General features: G+C 36.8%; 2 protein-coding genes and 1 long non-coding RNA gene across 3 annotated transcripts; 2 read left to right on the top strand and 1 right to left on the bottom strand.

Annotated features, from left to right (window-relative positions):
• The first annotated feature begins 77 nt into the window (after positions 1–77).
• Positions 78–3,698, top strand: LOC306862535 (small ribosomal subunit protein uS2m-like). Its single transcript, XM_079405383.1, has 4 exons — positions 78–126; positions 350–454; positions 888–1,017; positions 2,145–3,698. Exons 1-4 carry the CDS (start codon positions 102–104, stop codon positions 2,677–2,679), a joined length of 795 nt encoding a protein of 264 aa, XP_079261509.1. The 5' UTR covers positions 78–101; the 3' UTR covers positions 2,680–3,698.
• Positions 3,699–4,627: 929 nt separating this feature from the next.
• On the top strand, positions 4,628–7,628 carry LOC306862536. Its single transcript, XR_013783578.1, has 5 exons — positions 4,628–4,736; positions 5,311–5,369; positions 6,072–6,182; positions 6,301–6,404; positions 7,237–7,628. It is a non-coding gene; the product is annotated as an uncharacterized lncRNA (long non-coding RNA).
• Positions 7,425–23,562, bottom strand: LOC306862534 (divergent protein kinase domain 1B-like). The gene is made up of 5 exons (XM_079405382.1): positions 23,010–23,562; positions 17,855–17,989; positions 16,401–16,508; positions 15,770–15,946; positions 7,425–10,940 (listed from the first exon to the last, which is right to left on the bottom strand). Exons 1-5 carry the CDS (start codon positions 23,073–23,075, stop codon positions 10,128–10,130), a joined length of 1,299 nt encoding a protein of 432 aa, XP_079261508.1. The 5' UTR covers positions 23,076–23,562; the 3' UTR covers positions 7,425–10,127.
• Between the last annotated feature and the right edge of the window lie 692 nt (positions 23,563–24,254).

Raw genomic sequence — 24,254 nt, 5'->3', positions numbered from 1 at the left:
GCAATGTAACGATTTTATCAGTCCAAAGCACTGTATGGAACACCATTACCCACAATCCTCCACTCTTCCTTACGCTCAGTGGGCGGAGCTTGAACGGAAACATGGCAGCGGGCGTCTTAACTGGAGGTGAAATAAAACGTGTTTTTATTTAATGTTAATGCACTTAAAGTAGATTTGATTAAGTAAACAATATTATAGTAACAGTTAACAACATTATAATATAACGTCTTGCTTGTGATTTGCAATGACATAAAACATTACGTGACTTTCTTAGCAGCTTTGCAACAGACTATGGATGAAAATACATGTATATTTTAATGATGAATGAATTTAATATGATCGGTTTCAGTTCTCCGGGGCCCTCGGTTGGTCTCTACTGTGTTCTCTTGTCACGGACAGACATTCAGCTCCGCAGCAGCTGCAGTTAAATCACCGGCAGCAGCGACAGACACCGGTGAGACTGAAGTGATTATCCAGAATAGAGAAAACCCAGCGACCTGCAGATATAATTTCTCAGGTTATACTATAGAAAAGGAATTTTGGGGCCACAGGGGAGAGTCAGGGGTCCCTGTAAAATGTGTAGAGAAAAAAATGAAAAATAAAGTCTTTAATAAATATATATATTTCACATACATTTATTAAAAATACATTGTTTAATTGTGTTCACCTAAATTAATAAGATGTTACATAACGAGTCAGCTTGCTTATATAATTATCCTAATTAATTTGGAATGTAGACTTTAATGTAAATATGGGCTTGATAAATGTGTTTTTTCCTGTAAAGCACTGAAGATTGTTAAAAGCACTATATAAAAAAACTTGACTCTTATAAAGAGTTTGTAACATAATATTCATTCAAAGCTCATTATTCTTTCTTATATGTTCAGCTGCTACAGAGAAGATCCTGAACTTCCCGCTCACTCAACCAGACTATTTCCGCTTGTCTGAGCTCTTCAGCATGAAGGACCTGTTTGAAGCCCGTGTCCATCTTGGACATAAGAAAGGCTGCCGGCATAGGTGGGTTATTGATGTTAAAGGGATAGTTCACGCCTAAATCAAAATGTTGCCATCATTCACTTACTCTCGTGTATTTCCAAACCCATGAGAATTTTGCTCATCTTTGAAAAACAATTAAAGATATTGTTAAAACAGGCCAATCCAAAAAGGTTATAAGGCGTCCTAAAACAAATCCATATGAATGAAGTGGATGTAAATAAAAGGCAAACATTTTTTGTTTAGTTATCTCTTCACAAGACTTGGGTTCATTTTGTGACACTTTTAGAACGTTGTTGGATCATTTTAAGTTTTGTTTACCTGGACTTTCAAAGGAGGGACAGTAATCTCTCAGGTTTCATTAAAAATTGATTTGCCAATTAATTTGTGTTTCAAAGATTAACCAAAGTCTTATGGGTAATGATAACAGAATTAAACTTTTTAGGTGAGCTATTAAATATTTCAGTGTGAAATATTGTTTCTTATAATCATTGTTATATTAAATATAATAATATAACTCTTATAATGATGATACATTAAGTATATAATTTATTAAAAAAAAAATTATTTGTAACTGTTTGTGTATAATTGAGAAACTACATGGAATCTATGCATTTATATAATTTTTTATTATATATATATATATATTAGTGCTGTCAAACGATTCATCGCATTCAAAATAAGCTTTTGTTTACATAATATTTGTGTGTACTGTGTATATATAAATACACACACAAAATGTTTATGATAATACATTTATAAATTATATAAATATACATATATGCATGTAAATACATTGAGTATTTTCAAAATATATACATGCGTGTGTGTGTGTGTTTATATATACATAATAAATATACACAGTATGCACACATTTATGTAAACAAAAATTTTGTATGCGATTAATCGTTTGACAGCACTTCATCAAAGTTGTCCTAAGACAAGAACACATTTTGGTTTTAGGTTTGATGAAAGGTTTTGATCCACTCCAAAAGCTGACTACTATATATACACACACACACTTACACACATGAATCTATGCATTTATATATTTTTTATATGTACACACACTTGTAACATACAAAAATCATGACAAATGTCACAGAATCTGAACTTTCTTTCTGAAGGCTAATGTGTGTTTCTCTGTCTAGGCTGATGGAACCGTATCTGTTTGGTTCTCGTCTGGATATAGACATCATTGATCTGGAGCAGACAGCAGAGCACCTGCAGCGAGCGCTGAACTTCACGGCTCACGTAGCGTACCGCGGCGGCATCATCCTGTTCGTCAGCCGCAGACGGCAGTTCGGTCACCTGATAGAGACGACGGCGCGAGAGTGCGGCGAATACGCTCACACATGCTACTGGAAGGGCGGCCTGCTCACCAACGCCCCCATCCAGTACAGCCCCGGGGTCCGGCTGCCGGACCTCATCGTTTTCTTCTCCACTCTCAATAACGTCTTCCAGCAGCACGTCGGCATTCGGGACGCGGCCAAAATGAATATTCCCACAGTGGGGATTGTGGACTCTAACTGTAACCCCAGTCTCATCACGCACCCAGTGCCCGGCAACGATGACACTCCTGTTGCCATGGAGATGTACTGCCGGCTATTTAAAATGACCATTAACAGAGCAAAGGACAAGAGGAGACAGATGGAGCTTCTCAAGGGGATTTCATCCTCAGTATGAAGCAGGTCAACGAGCTTCAACATCTCTATCAGAGTTTGTGTGGATGTGGATGTTGTCCACACATAGAAAGTTCAGTGGAAATATGAGTCCAAAAAGTAACAATTCAGTCATATTAATGTATTATTTTGATTAAAGTTCAGTACCTAAAAACTTAAAACATGTGATCATCCTAGTACTACGGAAGCCTGTTTTTGTAACAGAATAAAAAAGATAAAAGATAACTCTTTATCTCACAGTTCTCACAAGACTCTTTTTTCCTTTGTTTCTTTTGTTTCTCTCAAAATTGCACGACATAAACTGAGAATTTCGAGAAAAAAAGTTACAATTCTTTGTTTATATCCCCCAATGCAAATATATATTTTTTTTAATATAGTTTTCATCTCATCATTTTAGTTTTTTCCCGATATTTAATAAAAAAAAAGTCATGACTACTTTTTATCTCACAAATCAGACTTTATCTCATAACTAAGTTTAATTTAGATTTAGATTTTTTTTTTCTCACAATTCTGAGTATTCTGCGAGTTTTTATCTAACAGTTCCGCCTTTTTCCTTCGTAATTCTCAGAATTGTGAGATATAAACTCAGAAATGTGAGAAAGTCAAAATTGTGAGGGAAAAAAGGTGGAACTGTTCAATAAAAAGTCGCAATTACCTTTATTTATTTATTCTTTGGCAGCAATGGGCTTCTATACAGAACTAAAGATGCCCAGCTTCATTTGAAAATGTAAAATCCACTGGTTTCAAGCTGAATATTGCTTTTTAATCAATTTCCATCGATTACTTACGTGAACCCAATAAAGTTTCACAAATCCAAAATGTGATGTTTACTACATGTATTTATGTGCATAAATGTCCGTTTTAAAATTACTTTCAGAACCGAATTTTAATTGTCTGGTTAAATAATTCAAGCTTTAATTTGGTGCCACTAGCTGAGTTAACTGCGTGTCAGAAATTTTAAATATTATTATTAATATATACAGGCAGGTGCATCTCAATAAATTAGAATATTGTGAAAAAGTTAATTTCTTCTTGTAAGTTATTTCATAAAGTGAAACTCATATTTTTGATTCATTGCATGTAAAGTAATTTAGTTTTAAAGTTTTAATTTTGATTAGAGCTTACAGCTCATGAAAGTCAAAAATCAGTATCTCAAAATATTAGAATATTTACATTTGAGTTTCAGTTAATGACCCTCCATACAGTATTAATTCCGGGTATCTCTTGTTCTTTGAAACCACAATAATCGGAAGGCTGCTGACTTGGCAATGATCCAGAAGACGAACTTTGACGGCCTCCACAAAGAGGGTAAGTCACAGAGGGTCATTACTGAAAGGTGTGGCTGTTTACAGAGTGCTGTATCAAAGTATATTAAATGCAAAGTTGTCTGGAAGGAAGAATTTGGGTAGGAAAAGGTGCACAAGCAACAGGGATGATGCAAGCTTGAGAATACTGTCAAGCAAAGCTGATTCAAACACTTGGGAGAGCTTCACAAGGAGTGGACTGAAGCTGGAGTCAGTGCATCAAGAGTCTCCACGCTCAGACGTCTTCAGGAAAAGGGCTACCAAGCCACTTCTGAACCAGAGACAACGTCAGAAGCATCTTACCTGGGCTGTTGCTCAGTGGTCCAAAGTCCTCTTTTCAGATGAAAGTAAATTGTGTATTTCATTTGGAAATCAAGGTCCCAGAGTCTGGAGGAAGAGTGGAGAGTTTCCACAGTCAGTGATGATTTGGGCTGCCAAGTCATCTGCTGGTGTTGGTCCACTGTGTTTTCTGAAGTCCACAGTCAATGCAGCCATCTACCAGGAAATTTTAGAGCACTTCATGCTTCCTTCTGCTGACAAGCTACATGGAGATGCTGATTTCAGTTTCCAGCAGGACTTGGCACCTGCCCACACTGCCAAAGCTACCAAAAGCTGGTTCAATGGGGCAATCAGACGTTGATTCGGTGCTCTGTAAATCCGCCTCTTCTGGACCAGCAGGTTGCCGTAGTTCCACTTTATAAATATCTCTAGCCACTCCTCTTGACTGAATTTGTGCTATATTCATTCTACGATGAAGGTGAGAACAACAACTATTCTTGATTTAACAATGTAAACTACTTGGAAAGTATAAATAATATTTATATTTAATTATATACAGTATACGTATTTTCTTTATTAAGATCATGTGCATTAGATTACTTAGTAATGGTAGAGGTTGGCGTATAATGTGGTTTATAGTAGTATTGACTTGAGGATGCGTTAAGCACAGTAAAATATGGTCGATTTTTACATAAGCAATGTTTACATGCATAATAACTCGTAATAATGGTGTCACCTTCCTGCTTTAAAAGCTGGCTGAAACCGCCCACGTGTTGCGCGCGACCAGCCTGTAGTTTAACGCCAAAACGTTGCTGTGCAAACAACCTGAAATCTGCACTTATTAACAATGTTAACAATCTAACAGAGTTGCCATGTTTTAGTACTGTGGGTTATTTTTATTCTTGGGCACAGCAGCCCTGCCTTTTGAGTTGACGCAGTAGCGTGCTCGTGCCTGTTTTAACACTCACTGCTGTCAATCACACTGAAGGCGAGGGTCTCTAATATACAGAAATAAATATATAATATCATATATCATTTGAATTCTACTACAGACCCTGAATGAAGAACCTTTTCTTCCTGTTTGGAAACCACCATGATATTCTAGCATCAGGTAAGGATTTACTTTGTCAGCAAAATTTAAAGCATATATGACGGGTATCTGCTGAAGCACAAATTATGTTACACCTTAAAATGTTGAATAAGTTGAATATAGTACTTCTGCCAAAATTAAATCTTAAAAACATTTCAAGGTAATAAAAGAAGTTAGAGAAACTAATGTGAAGTAAATATGCCTATATAAAGCATTTAAAACGCACAGTTGATAATTTTTTATTTTAATAACATTTTAGATTAAAATGTTGTGGTCAATACATTACTTTATAATTTTATTCAGTATGCATTAAATTGAAAACGACGAAAATGATTTCTGAAGGATGAAGATGTGACACTGAAGACTGGAGTAATGATTCTGAAAATTCAGCTTTGCATCAACGGAATAAATGACATTTTAAAATATATTCACAGAAAATAATTATTTTTATTGTACAATTTTTTTTATTTTACAATATTATTTTTTTATAATATACATTTTTTTAAAAACGTATACTAAAAGTATTCTACATAATATCATAAAACTGCATAATAATTATATACAAATCAGAAATGTTTTTTTTTAATGAAGTCTTGCTTGACATATCACTTCAACTACCCATCATGTGTGCAGTCTTGTGTAAAGGTGTGTGTAGTTGTGTGTTCTCTGGGTTTTGCCCGATGAGACGTAACTCTGGCAGTGATGCCACTGTTGTGCAAAAAGTGGGCAGAAAGCAGAAACTGGCTTGCGATCGACCCTGCTGTCCTGTATGGTGGACCAGGGGCTTGGAACGAGGCCGGATAACCCATCCCAGACCTCTGTGTTAGTGCCCATGTCAGTCTGTGAAACCCTTTCCAAGTACTCCATTATTCCCCATCAATGTTTCTTTGTATTTTGGTATTGTAGATTCTAACGTGTTTTTGTAACTATGTGACTCATGAATCCAAAACAGACACAAGAAATGGAGCTGCACTTCACATGGGTTGTGACATAGAATTTTAAAACAGTACAACTCTGAACAGAGGTCAAAGGTCAACTCTACAGCAAGCTGGACTAGTAAGTAAAACGCATATATACACACACACACACTTGTTGTTGCTCCTAGAGGCGTTGCAGCACAGCTGAATGTGCCGTGTCTGTGTCATGAGGCAGCAAAGAGCAGCAGAGCGCTAGAAACTACACTTTGTACCCATAATTCCACGGTGCAAAGAATGAATGGCAGCCCCTACAAACCAGCATGAGACCCTGTTTCAAGCACGGATGTGAATCCTGTAAGATTGTTCCTTCAACTCATCTTAAAGACCCAACAAAGAGAGAAAGTTTAAATAGACCAATCTTTTCCATTTCCATTCAACTGTACATGGCTGTTATGCTTGTATCTACACTATTTATATTTATAGTAATATTTCAAGATGAACACTTACTGGACTGAAGCAGCATAGGTTTACTTGATCCATACATCAGTTTTTAGAAAAAGCATGTTAAAATGTATCAAATATGATCATCAGGCTTTTGAGGAACATATATTTATCTCTCAATCATCATTGTATTGCATTGCATTATATATTTTGATCATAAAACAAAGCATAAATATCATCCATCTTACGAAGACTTGGATATGATCGCTGATATTTATATGCATTTAATGTAACTGATTTTCAAGCAATCAGAATTTCTTCTACTTTTTTCCATATAAATATAAACAACAGCACCAAATTGCGTAATTTTACTTAGTTTGGGTTCGAATAAAAAAATGCACATATGCAACTTTTTTTATTTTATCTAAAGAACGGTTCCATTAAAATACATTAAAACAAAATTAAATTGGCCTAGACTGTACAGGGTTAAATAAGGGTCAAAAATAATCTTTATCTTGCTTTAATTTCAGGAATGTGACAAACCACGTGGAACAAGTCAGCTGACTGCAACATTTACACCTGTTGTGTGTTACATACCCGTCCGTGTCTGCAGTTGTCGGTCTCCACTTGCTTTTTGGAACAGCTGAACAAGATCCGATTATCACCCATATTAGTGCATGACACTTTTTTTACGAGCCACAAACTGTACAATTGTTTCAAATCAATAATACATTTATCTTTATTTTGAAGGACATGTCAACTAGTCATTATCACAAACTAAACCCACTGAGTTTTGATGCTATGTTTTTTGTTATATAATTTATAAAGTAAGCTATGCTTATAATGCAGTGTTTAATTATAGCATATTTTATTAAACTAACAAAATGGCAAATGTAATTATCTTTTTTTATTAGTACCATTTAAAAAAAAAAAAAAAAAAAAAAAGTTGTTTCAGGTTTGTCCAGCATGTGAATTTCCATGTTTTGGTCCTGCTGGTAACCTGTCCTTTTAAAGGTGAGATGGTTTTGGGAGGCCTCCCTGGACTAATATATGCTGATTCCTTGTTTCTTTTTAAAGGTCGAGTAAAAGGATACGTGCTGTTGTGTTTGTCCTTCGAACAAGTGCTGTACTTTGTGTACCTGTGCTTCACCAAAAAACGGAAAAAAAAAAACACACCATGCACACAATTTAAGTTTCAAACATTTACTCGAATAATATCTGATGGAGGTAAAATAAATTAGTATTTAGGAGCCCTAACAAGGCCCCATGCTAATTGTGCTGCCCTCCTTACAGAGGTGCAAAATAAACATGACTTAATAATACATAAAATCACTTTATAACAATGTGAAACTGTACTAAAGCCTAGTGCACATTAGAAAACAAAATCTCGTGGTCCTTTGTGTCTCACGGCTGCTAAATCAACTCAATCACATACATGTACATGGATCGGTGCAGGAACAAAATTTCAGGATCGTTTCCACAGTCGAGGAGGAGAATGATCTTGAAAGTGAAAAGAAACTGTTTTTAAAACGCACTTGGAACTTCTTGTTGGTTATCTGTGGAATGTGCCTGTTGTTTAATATTAATGAAATGCCTGTTGATGGAAGTATCGCTTTTTATTTTAGTTTATTCATTTATATATTTATTATTGAAATGTTGTTATATGCGTGTCAATTTTATTTAATTTCTTTATTTTCTTAAATATGTGGGTATATAGTATTTATAGAGTTACTTAGTTACTTTTTCTTATTTGTAAGTCGCTTTGGACAAAAGTGTCTGCTAAATGACAAAAATAAAAGTAAGTAAAGTACTATTAATGAAATGAGATTTGATTTGTTAGGCTAGTGTAAGAGATGTTTATATAACTGGCTACTGTGAGTCACGGAGATGTTTACATTATGCACTCACATTTCAGGTTTATATGCTGATGTGTTTTATAATCCTGCGCATACACGGTCACTGGCCCTCGATTCCTCAAACTCTGTACTTTGTTTACCGTGACAACATAATTCCATTTCATCTAGGATTAATGTTAATATTAATCTTGTTCCAAACACAATCAGACAAACACACAAACCCTGAGAAACACAGTAATTTCACAGTTCAAGTACAAATCCCATCACAAACCCTCCAGACCGCTCGAAAAGCAGTATCCTTCCTGTGAAAACTACATGATGAGAGAAACATCCTCCCAGAACAAGCACACACACGAACACAACATACACTCTGTAAAGACAATATATAACCTTCACTCGTTCTTATTTTGTGAATTCAGTGTAGACGTCTTGGTTGTGTTGCAGGTTTTGGCGTAGAGTCCCAACATTTCCGGACTTCAAAAGGAAGGATGTTTCCAGACATTGCTAAAGATCCATATTCTTCTGAGCTGAAAGTCAAAATGTGTGTGGCTATAGTTTATCCTTCAAAAAGCAACTCGGAGGAGAATTCCAGGAACAATCCTGCTGTTCATCTTGCTTAAGGGTGCCATGGTTGTAGAGCAAGACCATCCTCATAGAAACGCTTTCCTTGGGTTACTTCCTAGAATTGACCCTACTATGCTTGTGCTTGCAGCCCAGATCTTTAACCAAAAGTTCACCAAAAAAAAAAAAACTAATTTGGGAAGGGGTTGCACGGTTAAATAAAAGAGATTCTTCTGAAGGTGTACCAATAGGGTTAAAGGGTCTTCAGGTGACTCATTCAAGTAAACTAGAGGGTTTGAAAGAGGGTCAGAAACTCTCCTTTCCATGGGATAAATCTTGGAACTGACCCCATTATCCTTGTGCTTGCAAATCCTTACCCACAAGTCCACCAAGAAGCACTCAAGATATCATTTAGAAGGGGATACATGATCAAAGAACTGCCCTCCATTTTGGCAAAAAGAAAGAGATTGTTCTTTAGGTTTTTCTATTAGGATTAAAGGGTCGTCTTTTGAGTAACTAAAGTAAAAGAAAAAGGGGATGTAGAGCAAGACCATCCTCTTGGAAACTCCTTGGGTTTCTTCTACTTGGAAATAGCTCCCCTATCTTGGCGCTTGCAGCCTGGATCCCTAGCCAAACGTTCACCAAAAAGGACACAATTCGCAAGGGCTGCATGGTAAAAGAAATATCTTCCAGTTGTCTTTGTTCCCACTGGACAGTCTTCACCTTGGAACATTTGGGCAGAAGAAAATAAGTCTTCCGTAGGTGTTTCTATAGGGTTTCATGTTTTTCAATTGAGATGAAGTGCATGCGCTTTCTGAACTTGTATTCACCAACCTATGTCCGCAATTGATGTTTGACAAATTTGAAGTCCGTAGTGGCTGTGAAGAGTTCAGCTATTCTGTTGGCCCTCCAGAACTTATTGTACTGACCCCACTTTTGATCTCTGGAAGTCTCCAATTCTCTCGCTCTTCGTTGCCTTTCTCTTGATCATCCCTATGTTGGTCTCAAGAGTACTTGGTATTTGAGATCTTCTTCCACAATAGTGTTTTGAGGTTGTTCAAAACAAGGGAATGGTGCACTTCCATCTGTGAGGCAAGTCCGCTGAGCGTCACACAGGTGCGTAGCTGTTTCTCCAGGTCCTCCCTCAGGTCCAACGGCGCTCCAAAGAGTAGGAAGTCTTGCAGGAGGGCACACACCTTGGCCAAGTTGGGCTGCACCACCTCCACATTGCACTGCCTTGCCAATCGGTCACACGTTGCCATGCAATCTCGCCCATAAGTGCAATCAGCATTTGCTTCACAAGTTCTCCCTCGAAGAAACCCCTTGACGGTTGCCTCCGATGCTACGCTTTGAAGGTCTGCCATTTTGAAGTCATATTTTGTATTGTAGCCGACCCGTCTTGGGCTTGCGTCACATATGTAGAAGCTTCCGTATACGCCATGGAATACCTCTTCAACAAATTCTAGTAGGCCGATGGTGATTCGGGCTCTGCGTGGCCACGCAGGAGCAAGCCACTGGTTAAGAGCGACACCCAGTGCCTCAGGAAACACTGGCTGCAACCAACCGGGCACCTCCAGCCTGAAGAGGGCGCTGTGTGCTACGTGTTCAGTTATATAAAGGTCTCCGCAGAAACCCAGCAAGCGGGGAGCATGTTCTTTATCTTGCAGTGCCACCATTAATACAAATTCATTGATCTGAAGCAAAGCCCACACAGATTTCGCCTCTGCTAATGAAACTTTGCCATCGCCGTTGACATCCGCCAGAGAAATCACACGAGTTACAAGAGTGCTAAGAGATGATTGCTCACCAACACTGTCCTGTGAATGAATGGAAAAGGGAGAAAGAGATTTTAGAACCGCCAATGTTTTATTTCGTAGATTAAATATAATTTATTAGTAATCGAAATTACCACATTTTTATATTGTTTATACATACTTTTTCACTAACCAGCCAATCTGGCTACTAAATATTTAAGTTACCAGCCATTTATAACATACACTAGTCAAAAAAAAATAATTACCAAAATGTGAAAAAGCGGGCATTGCAAATCACTTGAACTTTGTGTCAGTATGTCATAAATAGAATGAGGCATCAGTTTATTGTTGGTCATATCGCATCCAGTGTAGACAGCATCACTCGTCATAATGGGTTCTATTGTATTTTGTCATGCCACTCACATCCGGTGTAGACATGGTGTCTTCAGTCATTTTTCAACTCTTCGTTATTTCTTGCTTCAATACAAAGGAAACTAAGTGTGCCCGCCACACGGCTATTTGTCGGGTATGTTCAAGTAAGCTAGATGTGCGCAGATGCTGTGCAATTAGACTGTATTTAATATATCAAAATGACCCACAAGTTCAGTATGTGCACTAAATCTGCACAGATTTGGCTTAAATGAACTTGCCCAAGAAATTAATGAGTGAACATAATTTATGAAAAGTAACCTGCCAAATTGGCTAGAGATTTGACAGCATTACCCACCACAGCTGATTTTTAACCGCATTTGGTGGGTTGGAGGGTGTTAATTTCCAACCCTGTACATAAGTAATAATAAATACATTATTGAAAAAATAACTTAAAATAAGATGTGAATAGCCATTTAAATTGCCATGTTAAATGGTTTGATGAGAGCAACTGTATTTCCTGCAATTTTCCACACTCAATTAGGGGTAGGACATTGAAAGTCTTGTTCTTTAAAATAATAGCCAACAATAACCTTTATCTTACGTCACAGTCATGAACTATGATTTACTACTTTCTATTTCCAGTCAGAGGTGGGTGGTGTGTATGATTTCAGGAGAAGGGGATGGTTTCTAGAGAACATTTAATAAGAGAAAAATCTATATATTTGTGTCAGGTCAGATCATTGTCAGTATTTTTGGATTGTTTTCCTCTGAGATAGAGAGTAAAAATAATTTGTCAATTTTAGTAGTAGCTATTTTCACTAGCATACAGATTAGCGTCAACATGAACTAAGAACCACAAAACTCATGTTTATTTCATGAGATCTTTAAAGCACGGTTTTTATTGGCATTATGCATGTATACTGAAGCATGCATGGCCATTTACAGCACTTTGTGTGGGTTGTGTTTAAGTGTGTGTGTTAGTGTTATTCTCCCCTATGACACTGAGAGTGAGTGTATTGTTCTGGCTGTGACCTTTTCAAGCTCCTTCAGTTATTTTTGGCTTCTCTTCCCGGTTACCCCACTCCCTCCCCTGCTCTCTCTCCATTTTCACCCTCCTACAGGGGACCTTGAGGAACAGCCAAAGCTCAGACAGACTGTCTTATATCCGTTTCTGCTTTGCTAAGCAGGACATAAACATCTCCAACCAGTCACAACTAGAGCTGGGTGATATATTGAATAACCATGATATATTTCTGATCATTTGATTGGTGAATTCAATTAATCAACATTGCAAATCACTGCAATATACTGTGTTACATTTAAAATGGACAAAGATGGCATGAGAGTTGATAAGTTCAATTTTGGCAAATCATTTTAAACTGTCCCTTTCAGAAAGCTGATTCAATGATTAATTTGAGTCACATTTGTTTGTAATGTATTAAGATGCTTTTTATCAGTCAAAATGATTAAATATATGCCGATTATTTTTTTTTGTGAAAAACTGGAAACACAGATTTTAAGCTAGAATCTTCCCTTAAACATTCTGAATCTGCTTGAAAACAATATTTGTTAGGTTAAAATAATTGTTAACATTAATTGCATATATATCGGGATATCTATTAATTGTCGTCAAAAGATTGAAAAATATTGAGATACAATATTTTTAGCTATATCTACCAGCACTAGTCACAACATCTGTACCACAACAATTCAAGTTCATATTAAAAAAATCAAGATCTACACAGTTCTGGCATGAAACTCTAGATGGCGCAGTCCGATAGATCTAACTCAATCTGACCTAATGACATCATTACAACATGGCACAGCTGATTGGTTCTTTCCTGTATCGGTAGCCAATGAGCTCGCTGCTCAACATTCAAATATATGACTAGTGCTTGCCGTAGCAGTTTGCAGCTTGCTTCAGAAACCCTCCACCTTCCCCAGCTCCACCTGTATAGATCTGCTGCGAGGTGATTCATGTATATGCTATATGGGGGTTATTTCATGTATGTTATATTTGCAGCAGCAGTATTTCTTACATGCTCACAGCAGCATGTTGTGGATGTATTGGCAGTAGCAAGTCTTGTTATGGGGGTTATTTCATGTATGTTATATTTGCAGCAGCAGTATTTCTTACATGCTCACAGCAGCATGTTGTGGATGTATTGGCAGTAGCAAGTCTTGATACTTGCTCTGTCGCAGCAGCGTAGCAGATCTATTCCACCAAGACCAAATACATTAACATAGTCATGTACATTACCATGCCAATCCCTCCGAGAGTTGTCATGACAGAACTAGAATTTAAAGGTCCCATGAAGTTTTTTGGGTGTTAGTATCAATATGTTAGTCTTAAGGTTATCTGCAGAGGTGTAAAAAGTATTCAATTTTACTTTTTAAAGTACAGATACTTAGTGAAAATTTGAATCAAAAGTACAAGTATCTGGCCAAAAACATACTTGAGTAAAAGTAAAAAACTACAACTTTAAATTGTACTCAAGTATTAAAAAAGTAGAAGTACTTTTTTTCTAACAGATATACAGAAGTTTTGTTAAAGGGAGAAAAATAAAATGCACGGGTCAAACATACATCTAGTGCAACAACAACATTTAAAATGCAACACAGTGGAACATACACACAAATACAGGGAAAGGGATTAAAAGGAAACCCTATCCTTTCCACCCTCATGCCATCCAATATATATATATATATGACTTTCATTTATCAGATGAGCAAAAACTCTTGTTTAATGCAAATGTATGGGACGCCCAAAAATGAATATGACGGACAGTAACTCATACAACCCCTGTTAATGAATCGGTGTCTTCTTAAGTGAAAGGATAACTACAAAAAATACAAATACCAATATTTTAAACTTGACTGTCGTGTTCACTTTGTGTGGTTTCTGAAGTGGTCCTGTCCGCTTGCATTATACAGACTAAAAATATTTTCTTGTGTTCATCTGAAGAAAGTCATAAATATCTGGGACGACATGAGGGTGAGTAAATGATGAGAGAATTTACATTTTTGGGTGAACCATTCCTTTGTATAGCAAGATGTGATGCAGAGGCTAAAACATATTCCAGACAGAATACAAGAGTGTGTTGCATTAACGAGGAGAGTAATAGAATTAAAATATGCAATATTAACGTTTTGAAAGGCCACTTTTTTGTGTTGTCTATTCAACATCACTGGCTAAGGATAATTAAACAATTGTTTATTTGGGGCATTTAGAGTTTTTTTCTCAGCAAATATTGATAAATAATTATTTGTGACTAATTAGATTAATTAATAAGCAAATCATGTAATTATTAAGAAAAAAAAAAAATACTCTGTCTTAATTGCTATACTCAATGTTTCATATAATGGCATAATATCCACTACCTGGTAAGAACATCACTAAACATAAATTTCAATTTATTTAACAAAACGTTTTTTTGCTTTACTTTGCTACCTCAATATGCTTCCTCAGATTTGAACTTTTGAAGCCTGACATTTATCTGATGAAAGTCACAACTTAAGTTGAAATGTGTGTGCTTGCTTGATGCGTGAAAACAATGATCATTGGTTTTCATGTGAAGCACGCACATTTGAACTTCTGTTTACCATATTTATTGTGTATAAGATAAAGTAAAAATGTAATGTACTTTTTAATATGAAATAAAATTGTAAGGAGTAAAAAGTACAGTTTTTTTCTCCAGAAATGTAATCAAGTAAAAGTAACCAGTTTAAATTTTACTTGAATAAAGTACAAATCCCCCAAAATAATACTCAAGTAATCAAGTAAAATTACAAGTATTTTACACCTCTGGTTATCTGTATGTCAGTGTGCTCCAAAACAGTGGCAAAATTCACATTTAGAACATATAAGCATTCAAATCTTGCAGTGAGTCTCTTCCGCCAAAACAGCTCAATGATTTTTTTGACCCAAACATCGTACTTCATCTTCTTTCTGTCCAATCAAATGCTCTCTAGAATTCGAAGCGCCTGCCCCCTACACTATAAAAATACGCTGAAGCCGCGGCTGAAATAGGTCACTTGTTCACAGAATTATATATATAGAATATAGAATATAGGGACAGGGAACGATTCAGACAGTGTAAATATGTCTGGTTTCGCGCTGTGTCACGCTAACCACCGCACACACATCGGACACATTTGAATTCTACACAGAATGCTATATTTTATAGCAATATGGATGAGATTGTGGCTGTCATACACTGTCAAATGCGGCTTTACGGAGCTCAACGGCTTTAGCCCGAGCTGTGATATAAACAAACGCTATTGGCTATTTTAAAAAGGGGTGGGGCTGCTTGATATGTCCCGCCCTGTCTTCCTGTTTCAGTTAAAATGACGTCAACACATAGAATAATGCTGCGTGTTTCAAAGCATTTCAGGGGACCTTTGAGGACAAGCGTTCTAGAACTAGAGTATAAAACTGGTTTCTGTGTCAACTACAGGTTTGATTTATAGGTATATTTGTGTATAACTGTAAAAAATGAAGAAAAAAGTAGGAAAAAGACCTTGAGAAAGGAATGCAGCATTGCTTTGAATTCATCCATGGACGTTCCGCGGGTGGGTTTATCGTAGAGGCTGTTGTCATGCCGTAGTGGAGAATCAGGATCGTTTTCTCCTCTCATGCTCTCTTCAATCCCACACTTCACCAATACGGCTTTCTCCTTCCACACAGCACTATATATCTGCAATATAGTATATCACATATAAATACATATTATGTGTGCCAGATGTAATTGTATATATGCCTTTTTTCACATTGTGACCAAGAATGTAAAAAATTACATGCATATATATATATTTTCTTTTTTTACATTAGTTATACATCACACTCTCCGCACATTTTTGAATTACTGTAATGTAAAAATAAATAAATTGAAAAATATTTATTCCTAGAATTTGTAGTAAATTAAGCTATACAAATACACTGTTGTTCAGAGTTTGTTGAATAATAATACTAATAATTACTTTAAAAAACAAGATTTTTTTATTTTATATATTGTGTTATAGAGAAAAAAAGCAAATAAAAGTAAATTTTTTTACAGGCATGACCTATTTTGGGAATAAAATTTATATTTAAATATGACCTGGACATTTTTGTTGTGCAAATCAATTATCGGTGTGTTTTTGAGAGTTTACCTGGTGCGTCGGTGACGTTGAAAGACAGCGTTGAAGAGACAGTGTTTTCTCCTCACAGAGAGACTTACACACGGACCCAGAGATAATACCTCTGCGATAATGATCACACTGAAACACACACACAAGAAACAGACAGGCATTAACCACAAACATCTTGTCATCTTTTCTTGATTTAACAGCTTTGTGCCAACAACCGGAGGACAAACTGGCCAGTCAGAGGGCTTCATGACGTCATGATGGACTGGTGCTTGGGCAGACAATGACCCACAAATGCACAAATCAGCCTAAAGGCAGCTTATTACAACTACTTATCGGTGTTCTCGCTTTTCCTTCTCGTTTTCATTTCTGAAAACTACCAAAGCGATTGTCAGTGCACATGTTGCAAAACAAGAGCTGAAAAGGGCTTTTCCTCCCCTCGGCCTCACCAAGTGTCTAAACTACAACACTGATACACATATATAGATGTATATCCTAACATTATTTTAAGGCTCTGAAAGCCAAAATGGTTCTTAAAGGGATAGCGCTTCAAAAAATAAAGACGTTGCTCAAATTGAGGATTTTCAGCAACAAGTAGTAATGAAATGAAAATTTGTCATCATTTACTCAGCCTCAAGTCGTTCCAAACCTGTATGAATTTCTTTCACACAAAATAAGTAACAAAACAGTTGACAGTAGCCATTGGCTTCTATTTTTCAATACTATGGAAGTCAATGGGAAACAGCAACTGTTTAGTTACCCATATTTTTCTCTATTTTTATGTTACCCATAAAAATCTTCTTTTGTGTTTAGCAGAAGAAATAAATTCAAACAGGTTTGGAACAACTTGAGGGCGAGTAAATGATATCAGAATGTTTTACATTTTTTGGGGTGAACTATTCCTTTAAATCTAGGTTTGGATACACAGGTTGACTTGCCAACTTTTATGGTACTTTTTTTTGTCATTTTGCAGCTCAACCACACTAGTTACGATACACTTTGGTTGTTTTGAAAAGCACAATCTAATTGTAAAAATGAGTTGATGACCTTTTTAAGAAAAACTATATGACTGTGAAAGTAAATCCTCACAGTAAGAGGAAGTTCTGTTTACATCCTGAATACAGAATTTGTGATTAAGCGCAATCACACTGCATAATTAGCCTACTGTTACAATAAAAAAGGGAATATTTAAATTTCTCTGTCAACTCTCTCGCTTCCTCCTTTTAATTTTCCAGTTCCGAGTTATGTACAAGAACATCCTGTCAGTGAAATGCTATGGACTGTATGTGAACGCACTGAAGTGTTTGTCAATCATCGTGAATCATCCTCAGACATTCACTCTCTGTCTTAAACTGTAATGCAATAAAGTGGCAAATCCTGTCTATTCCATGTTGGTTTCTCCTAAGTGACGAGGAATGGCGCTCATGGGAAGTGATGTGCACCTAAACTCCTGCATTATGGCGGATGCTGTGACTTACGATGAGCATGGTACAGACGTGTCCTCTGCAGAGCTCCGAATAAGAAGAATACTGCATATAGATCACCCAGCTGGCCACCAGAATCCCAAACCACGCCACCAACAGGTACTTGACCTTCACTGCAGGTAAACGGGACTGAGAGAGACATGATAAACAAAAATATTAATATACACACAGCAATATTTAACACAACATATATAAGCTCTCGTTTGTATTACATTTTTAATGCAGATCTTATTTTCACTTTCATACATGGTCATGGAAATAAATTGGATACATATATCAGAAATTTGCAAAGTGGCTTTAGTGTAAAAATCCTGCAATGTTTATATCTTAACTCAACCTTTGACATACTTTGTCTACATATTTCATAAAATTGAAAAACACACCCGGAGCAGTGGGCAGCCATGCTGCGGCGCCCGGGGAGCAGTTGGGGGTTCGGTGCCTTGCTCAAGGGCACCTCAGTCGTGGTATTGAGGGTGGAGAGAGCGCTGGACATTCACTCCCCCCACCTACAATCCCTGCCGGCCGGGGACTCCAACCCGCAACCTTTCGATTACGAGTCCGACTCTCTAACCATTAGGCCACGCCTTCCCCGTACATTATGTCTCAAATGTTTTGCTTTGAACAGTGACAGCAGAAATGGAAGCAGGAAGCACAATGTGGTTCTACTTTCCTATAGTAAGAAAAAAATTATATTGAATTACATTATGAAATGTGATGATGTTATGATGAATATGCCAGGGTGGGGTGTTTTATGCATATGTGCCACATTTATAAGGTCAAAAACCTCACAAAAAACTATTTGAAAATAAAATCAGAATTGAGAACTTGGCTTGCAATGTGAAAGCAGCTTATGCTACTTTGAGTGACTGAGAGGGAGAAAGTGACAGAAAGAGATATTAGTGGTCATTAGCATGTGCCCTACCAAGATTAAATGTAGTCTCTTGGACAGTTTTCAGGTGTAAAAGGGCAGTGAATGCCGAAGGCAGCAACTGTTCTCTGTGCTAGAGTGGGAAAACCAGTGTGTTTGTGTTGTGTGACAACTGTTATTAGATACCTAAATCCACTCAGTGTGTCTGCGCTCACTGAATACAAGGCCTGAACACGCAATCCGAAAAACAACTGCGGCTCACTTTAAAATACATTCGTGCTGTATTCACAGAAAATCTGGCTGAAAATATCCTCAGGCCATCCAAGATGTAGATGAGTTTGTTTCTTCATGGGAGCAGATTTGGAGAAATTTAGCATTACATGACTTGCTCACCAATGGATCCTCTGCAGCGAATGGGTGCTGAATAAAACGGCTGGTAAAAACATCACAATAATCCATAAGTAATCCACACCACTCCAGTCCATCAATTAATGTCTTAATGTCTTGAGAAGTGAAAAGCTCCATGTTTGTAAGAAGCAAATCCATCAAGCCGTTTTTAACTTAAACCGTTGTTTCTGGACAAGATACAAGTCCTCTATATAATGCTTCCTTGAGTAAAAAAAGTCCATCCCCTATTGTCCTCTCACATCAAAATCCACCCACATATTTGTTTAGTACTGTTTTTGCTTGTATCTGTGCTGGATCTGTGCATATTTCTCTCCTTATTCAGATGAGATGACCTCTGGATGAAGTGTTATTATGAACTCATTTTAGCCAGAAGCAACGGTTTGATTTTAAAATGTCTTCAATGATAGATGTGTTTCTTACAAACATGCATCTTTTTGTTTCACAAGACATTAATTAATGGACTGGAGTGGTGTGGATTACTTGTGGATTATTGGATTATTGTGATGTTTTAATCAGCTGTTTGGTCTCTCATTCTGACGGCACCCATTCACTGCAGAGGATCCATTGGTGAGCAAGCCATTTAATGCTAAATTTCTCCAAATCTGTCCTATTGAAAAAACTAACCCATAGACATCTTGGATGGCTTGAGGGTGAGTAAATTTTAAGCAAATTAAAATTTTGGGGCAAACTATTTCTACAAATGCAATGAATGAGGCAACGAATGAGTTAACAGAGCGTTCGGTGCACTGACATCCTGGTGCGGGTTAACAGATTAAAAGCATGCAAAAAGTTGATATGTTTTGAAACATCTTACCTTAGCACTTCTTGGCACATGCCTTAAAGTTTATGATGTATGCACGAAATAATTATTCTTTTGAGCCCATCAATTTCAATGAATTCACTGATACAGTTCTTAATTTCCAGCTTGAATCGTTCATTAACAAATTTAACTTATTCGGATCTCAAATTTATCTCAGTAACTCCAAGATCAGTCTGTTCCTAGCATAAAACTATTATATGGCTTCAGGAGACTTGCAATATGGAGTACAAGTCATATGGACCACTTATGATATCTTTATAATGCTTTTGCATCATTCTTGAAGATTGAAAGCCTCAGTCCCCATCTACTGTTATTGCATGGGGTGAAATACTACTAAAACACAATTTTTTTATTTTGTGTTCCACAGAGGAAATGAAGTTTGCAACAACATGAAGGTGAGTAAATAATAACCAAATTTTCATTTTGTAGTGAACTATCCCTTTAATAATGGTCTGTTGTCTGCGCACACAGTGAGTGCACTTATGAAAGAGGGCTCTTAGTGCATATATCCAGAAATACTGTTAACATACTGTGTGCATTAAGCACTCAGACCAGCCGTGTGTGTGTGTGTGTGTGTGTGAGATTAGCTAAAGCTGGAATTAACGGCAACAATTAAAATGACAGTTCCTCTTTCATTTGATTTATGTACAATGCCTTTAAAAAAAAAATCTGAAAAATGCAATGGATATAAAACAGAAGCTACAATGATGGTAGTGTATATGGATCATCACACAATGTATATTGTCACACTGGCTCACAAAATACATTATTTCAGTAATTATAAGGAGTAGAGTTATGCATGCATTTTCATTTTTTAATTATTTGATACGTTAACTTTAACATAATTACGTTTCATTAATTTTTTTTTATTTTTTTTATTGAAAAGCCTATAATGCGTTATTTTATGGCAGGTCCCCGCCTACATAGGCGTAATTTACGGGTGGGACGGGTGGGACATGTCCCCACCACTTTTTACCAGGCTCGATATTGTCCCCACCACTTTTAAAAAGTAACTGAAAAATAGATTGCGTAAGGTATGTATTAAAGGAAAAGCACCATCTACAAATCGTCACTCTTCATAATCTAATTCATTCATTTAACAATTTTTTTCCGCCGGTCAGAAGCTTTTCAACATCCTCAAAGATGAATATTAAGTCTCGTTGTGAAACTATCGCGAGATACACGATATGCGTCATGGGATATGTAGTTTCCTTTCCCTATAATTAATTAGTCTACAGATCCTGTACCTCTTTTAAAATGTATTTGTAGTCTACAATGTTAATACTGTATTTTAGTCTTAAGGTCTCTGCACACTGAGTTTTTTCGCATTCGCAATCTTAAAAATTCGTCACGCACAGAGACCTTGCACACTGAGTCCAATGCGTTTTAATTAATCCGTTGCGAAAGAATTCGCAAAACTATACAAAATGTCTTCAAGCAGTGAGGATGATTTTGTTGGCCTCTCCCTTTTTAAAAAAAGAAAAAGAAAAAGGAAATATTGGGTCCATCCAATCCTTAGATTGCGCAGAGAGGAAGGAGAGTTCCACCTCCTTATCAAAGAGCTGCGGGATTATCCCGAGAGATTCAAAGTTTATTTCAGGATGTCAGTGCCTCAGTTTGATACTTTGCTAGCGATACTGAATCCACATATTAAAAAGAAGACCACCAATTTCCGTGAACCAATTTATCCTGAACAGAGACTGTCTGAGGTATGGATACACACACAGACACACACACACCCCGAACTGCGGCATCGGAAAGGTGCGCGCCAGGCATAAAAAAAATAGGCAACAGCAGTTCTTTATATTCTGTATCTTTGTATTCCGCAATTTGTTTGTCATAAAGTGCTCTGTGCTGCAAGACGAAGTGTATTAATTTGTCTGACACCATTTTGGATTTTGGCTTTCGCTTGTACGGTGGCTCTGAATGGTCAAAACACCTTCTCAAAGCATCTCAAAATGCTTTATACGGATGCGAAAAACGCAAAAAATCGAACCCGATCCGATTTTTTTTTGACGGACGACAATTTCGGAGGCAGTGTGCAAACGTGATTGACAACGTGAGTTCGTATTTATTTTTCAACGTGCGAAAATTTCGGACGAAAAATTCGGACTCAGTGTGCAATGGCCTTTACTGTGCGTGGCTGCTTCACTAAAAAGCTTCTTATATCACTTCCACACTTTCTTTTGGACATTTTGTTGATGTTTTAACACTTTTGCTATAGGTAGCAACATTTACCGTTAACTAGCCTTTACATGTGGGGTGGGGGAGGAAAAAATAGAGCTTTTATAAAAACGTCATAAAAAAAAGATTCGTCAAAACGTTTCATTTATTTAATTATTTAATTAATAAAGGTAGTTTAACTATTTCAAACACAAATGAACTCTCATTCATGTTTTACACAAGGTTTTGCGTAGTTCAGGATTGGTTAAATTATTTGATTGGATGAGGAAACATTTTGTGGGCTTGTCTTGACTCTTGACGTAATGTTGATTCTTCGTTCAGCGCGTGCATTGATCACACCTACTTTTAGCAAGTTGTCCTTTTAGCAAGTTGTTCCACATTGTGAATGTTACGTTTGCTTTTGCTTTGGATGTTTATAGACATATTTGTGAATGTGATGCATGTGTGGAAATTAAGTGCATTCCCAACTCTGAACTCAGTCCCCAAGTAAATTCGGTTATTAAATAAACAAATAGCAAAACGTTTTGTGCGGTGTCCCCACCACTTTTCAAAGCAAAGTTACGCCACTGCCCGCCTATATAACCGGGGCATGTTGTCACAAAATGGCAACATATTTAACATGAACTTTTTTTTTCTGAGCAAAAATTGTGACAACTAGCCCCAGTTTTCCTTATCGTGGTGCTGAATGACTTCCATGTTCATGTATCACGATATTATCTACGTAGTATTCATGGTAATACTATGCCTAGGAAACACATACCATGGTGTCATGCTCAAAAACATGGTAATACCATGGTACTTTTGCGTTATTTCGAAATCTTTATAAGGAATAATATAACCAAACATTGTCTTTCTAGTGAAAAAATTACCTGTAGACCCTTAGATAAGGGACAGAAGAGCACCAGGTGCACCAGCCTGCGTAAACCCCTCGGCATCTTCACAGCAACACTGATGATGCACAACACAAATAAAGATAGCTCTCCAAACACGCCTTCACCTTCTCATCTCGTCTCCTCCTTTGCAGGCGGCGCACCAGCAGTGTTCTCCAGCGCACACAAGAGCGAAAATACACATTTACACTTATTTTATCGCCATGTGCTTTCGTTTCGAGATGCAATCGGCCGTGCGATGGAGAAACATCCCATGCTGCTGGAGCTCAACTCAAGGACACGCGCGCACGCGCTGCATCCAGAGATGCGCGAGCTCCAGGCGTCATCCTCGCGCTACGACGAGATACGACGCGGCCAAAGATGCGTTAAAAACCAGCTCTGACATCTGCACGTTATTTAGACCGATGTTTGATTCTAAAAGACGTATTGTCCCAAAGATCAGCGCGAACCTGGTGAATGAGATGGTGCTGGAATGAGAATCACATAGGATCAGCTGGAGACGCGGCCTCTCTGCGACTCTACAAAGCGTCTTAAAGGGGAAGAGACCCTGATTTACACTACCGACAGAAAACAAACAACACTGTCTCTTTAAATGCCATCTGATTACAACAGAATAGAAATAAGAGGAAAATAGGTTATCTTCAAATATCATCAAATAAAATAATAAAAATGAGACAATTATATTTAATTTCGATTTTTAAATACCTTTAACTTCGATTTTTTTCAAATAAAAGAACATTAATACATTAATCGTTTGACAGCAATAGATTAAATACAATAAAATATAAAATAATACTAGATACATACCGTTAGGATAGCCTATAATTAAGATCAAAACCCCATGGGGCTTAATAGGGAAAACAAAAATAGAATAAAATCCATTTAAAATGAATAATCAACAATAATGTTTTATAATAAAACAGAAAAATAGAGAATTACTTTAAATAACATGAAATAGAAAATAAGAAATATCTATAAATTCAACCATATTATCTTCACATTGGGTTAGGGTTAATGTGACTAAACAGAAAATGAGAAAAAATCTTTAAATTCTGCCGTGTACATTGATATTTGGTGGCAGAATAATTATCAAACAGTAAACATCTAAAACATGAAAACACACAACAATTCAGTTAGATTAGTGATTTTAAGTTATGTAAAGATCAAGTTAAACTGTTTGTAAATTGCATGTGTAACGCGTATAGGCCACATCCGTGTTGTTGT

This window comes from Barbus barbus, assembly GCF_936440315.1.
Source record: "Barbus barbus genome assembly, chromosome: 43".
NCBI classification, from domain to species: domain Eukaryota; kingdom Metazoa; phylum Chordata; class Actinopteri; order Cypriniformes; family Cyprinidae; genus Barbus; species Barbus barbus.
The sequence above is the reverse complement of the archived record's forward strand: the minus strand, read 5'-3'. Positions and strand labels throughout refer to the sequence as shown.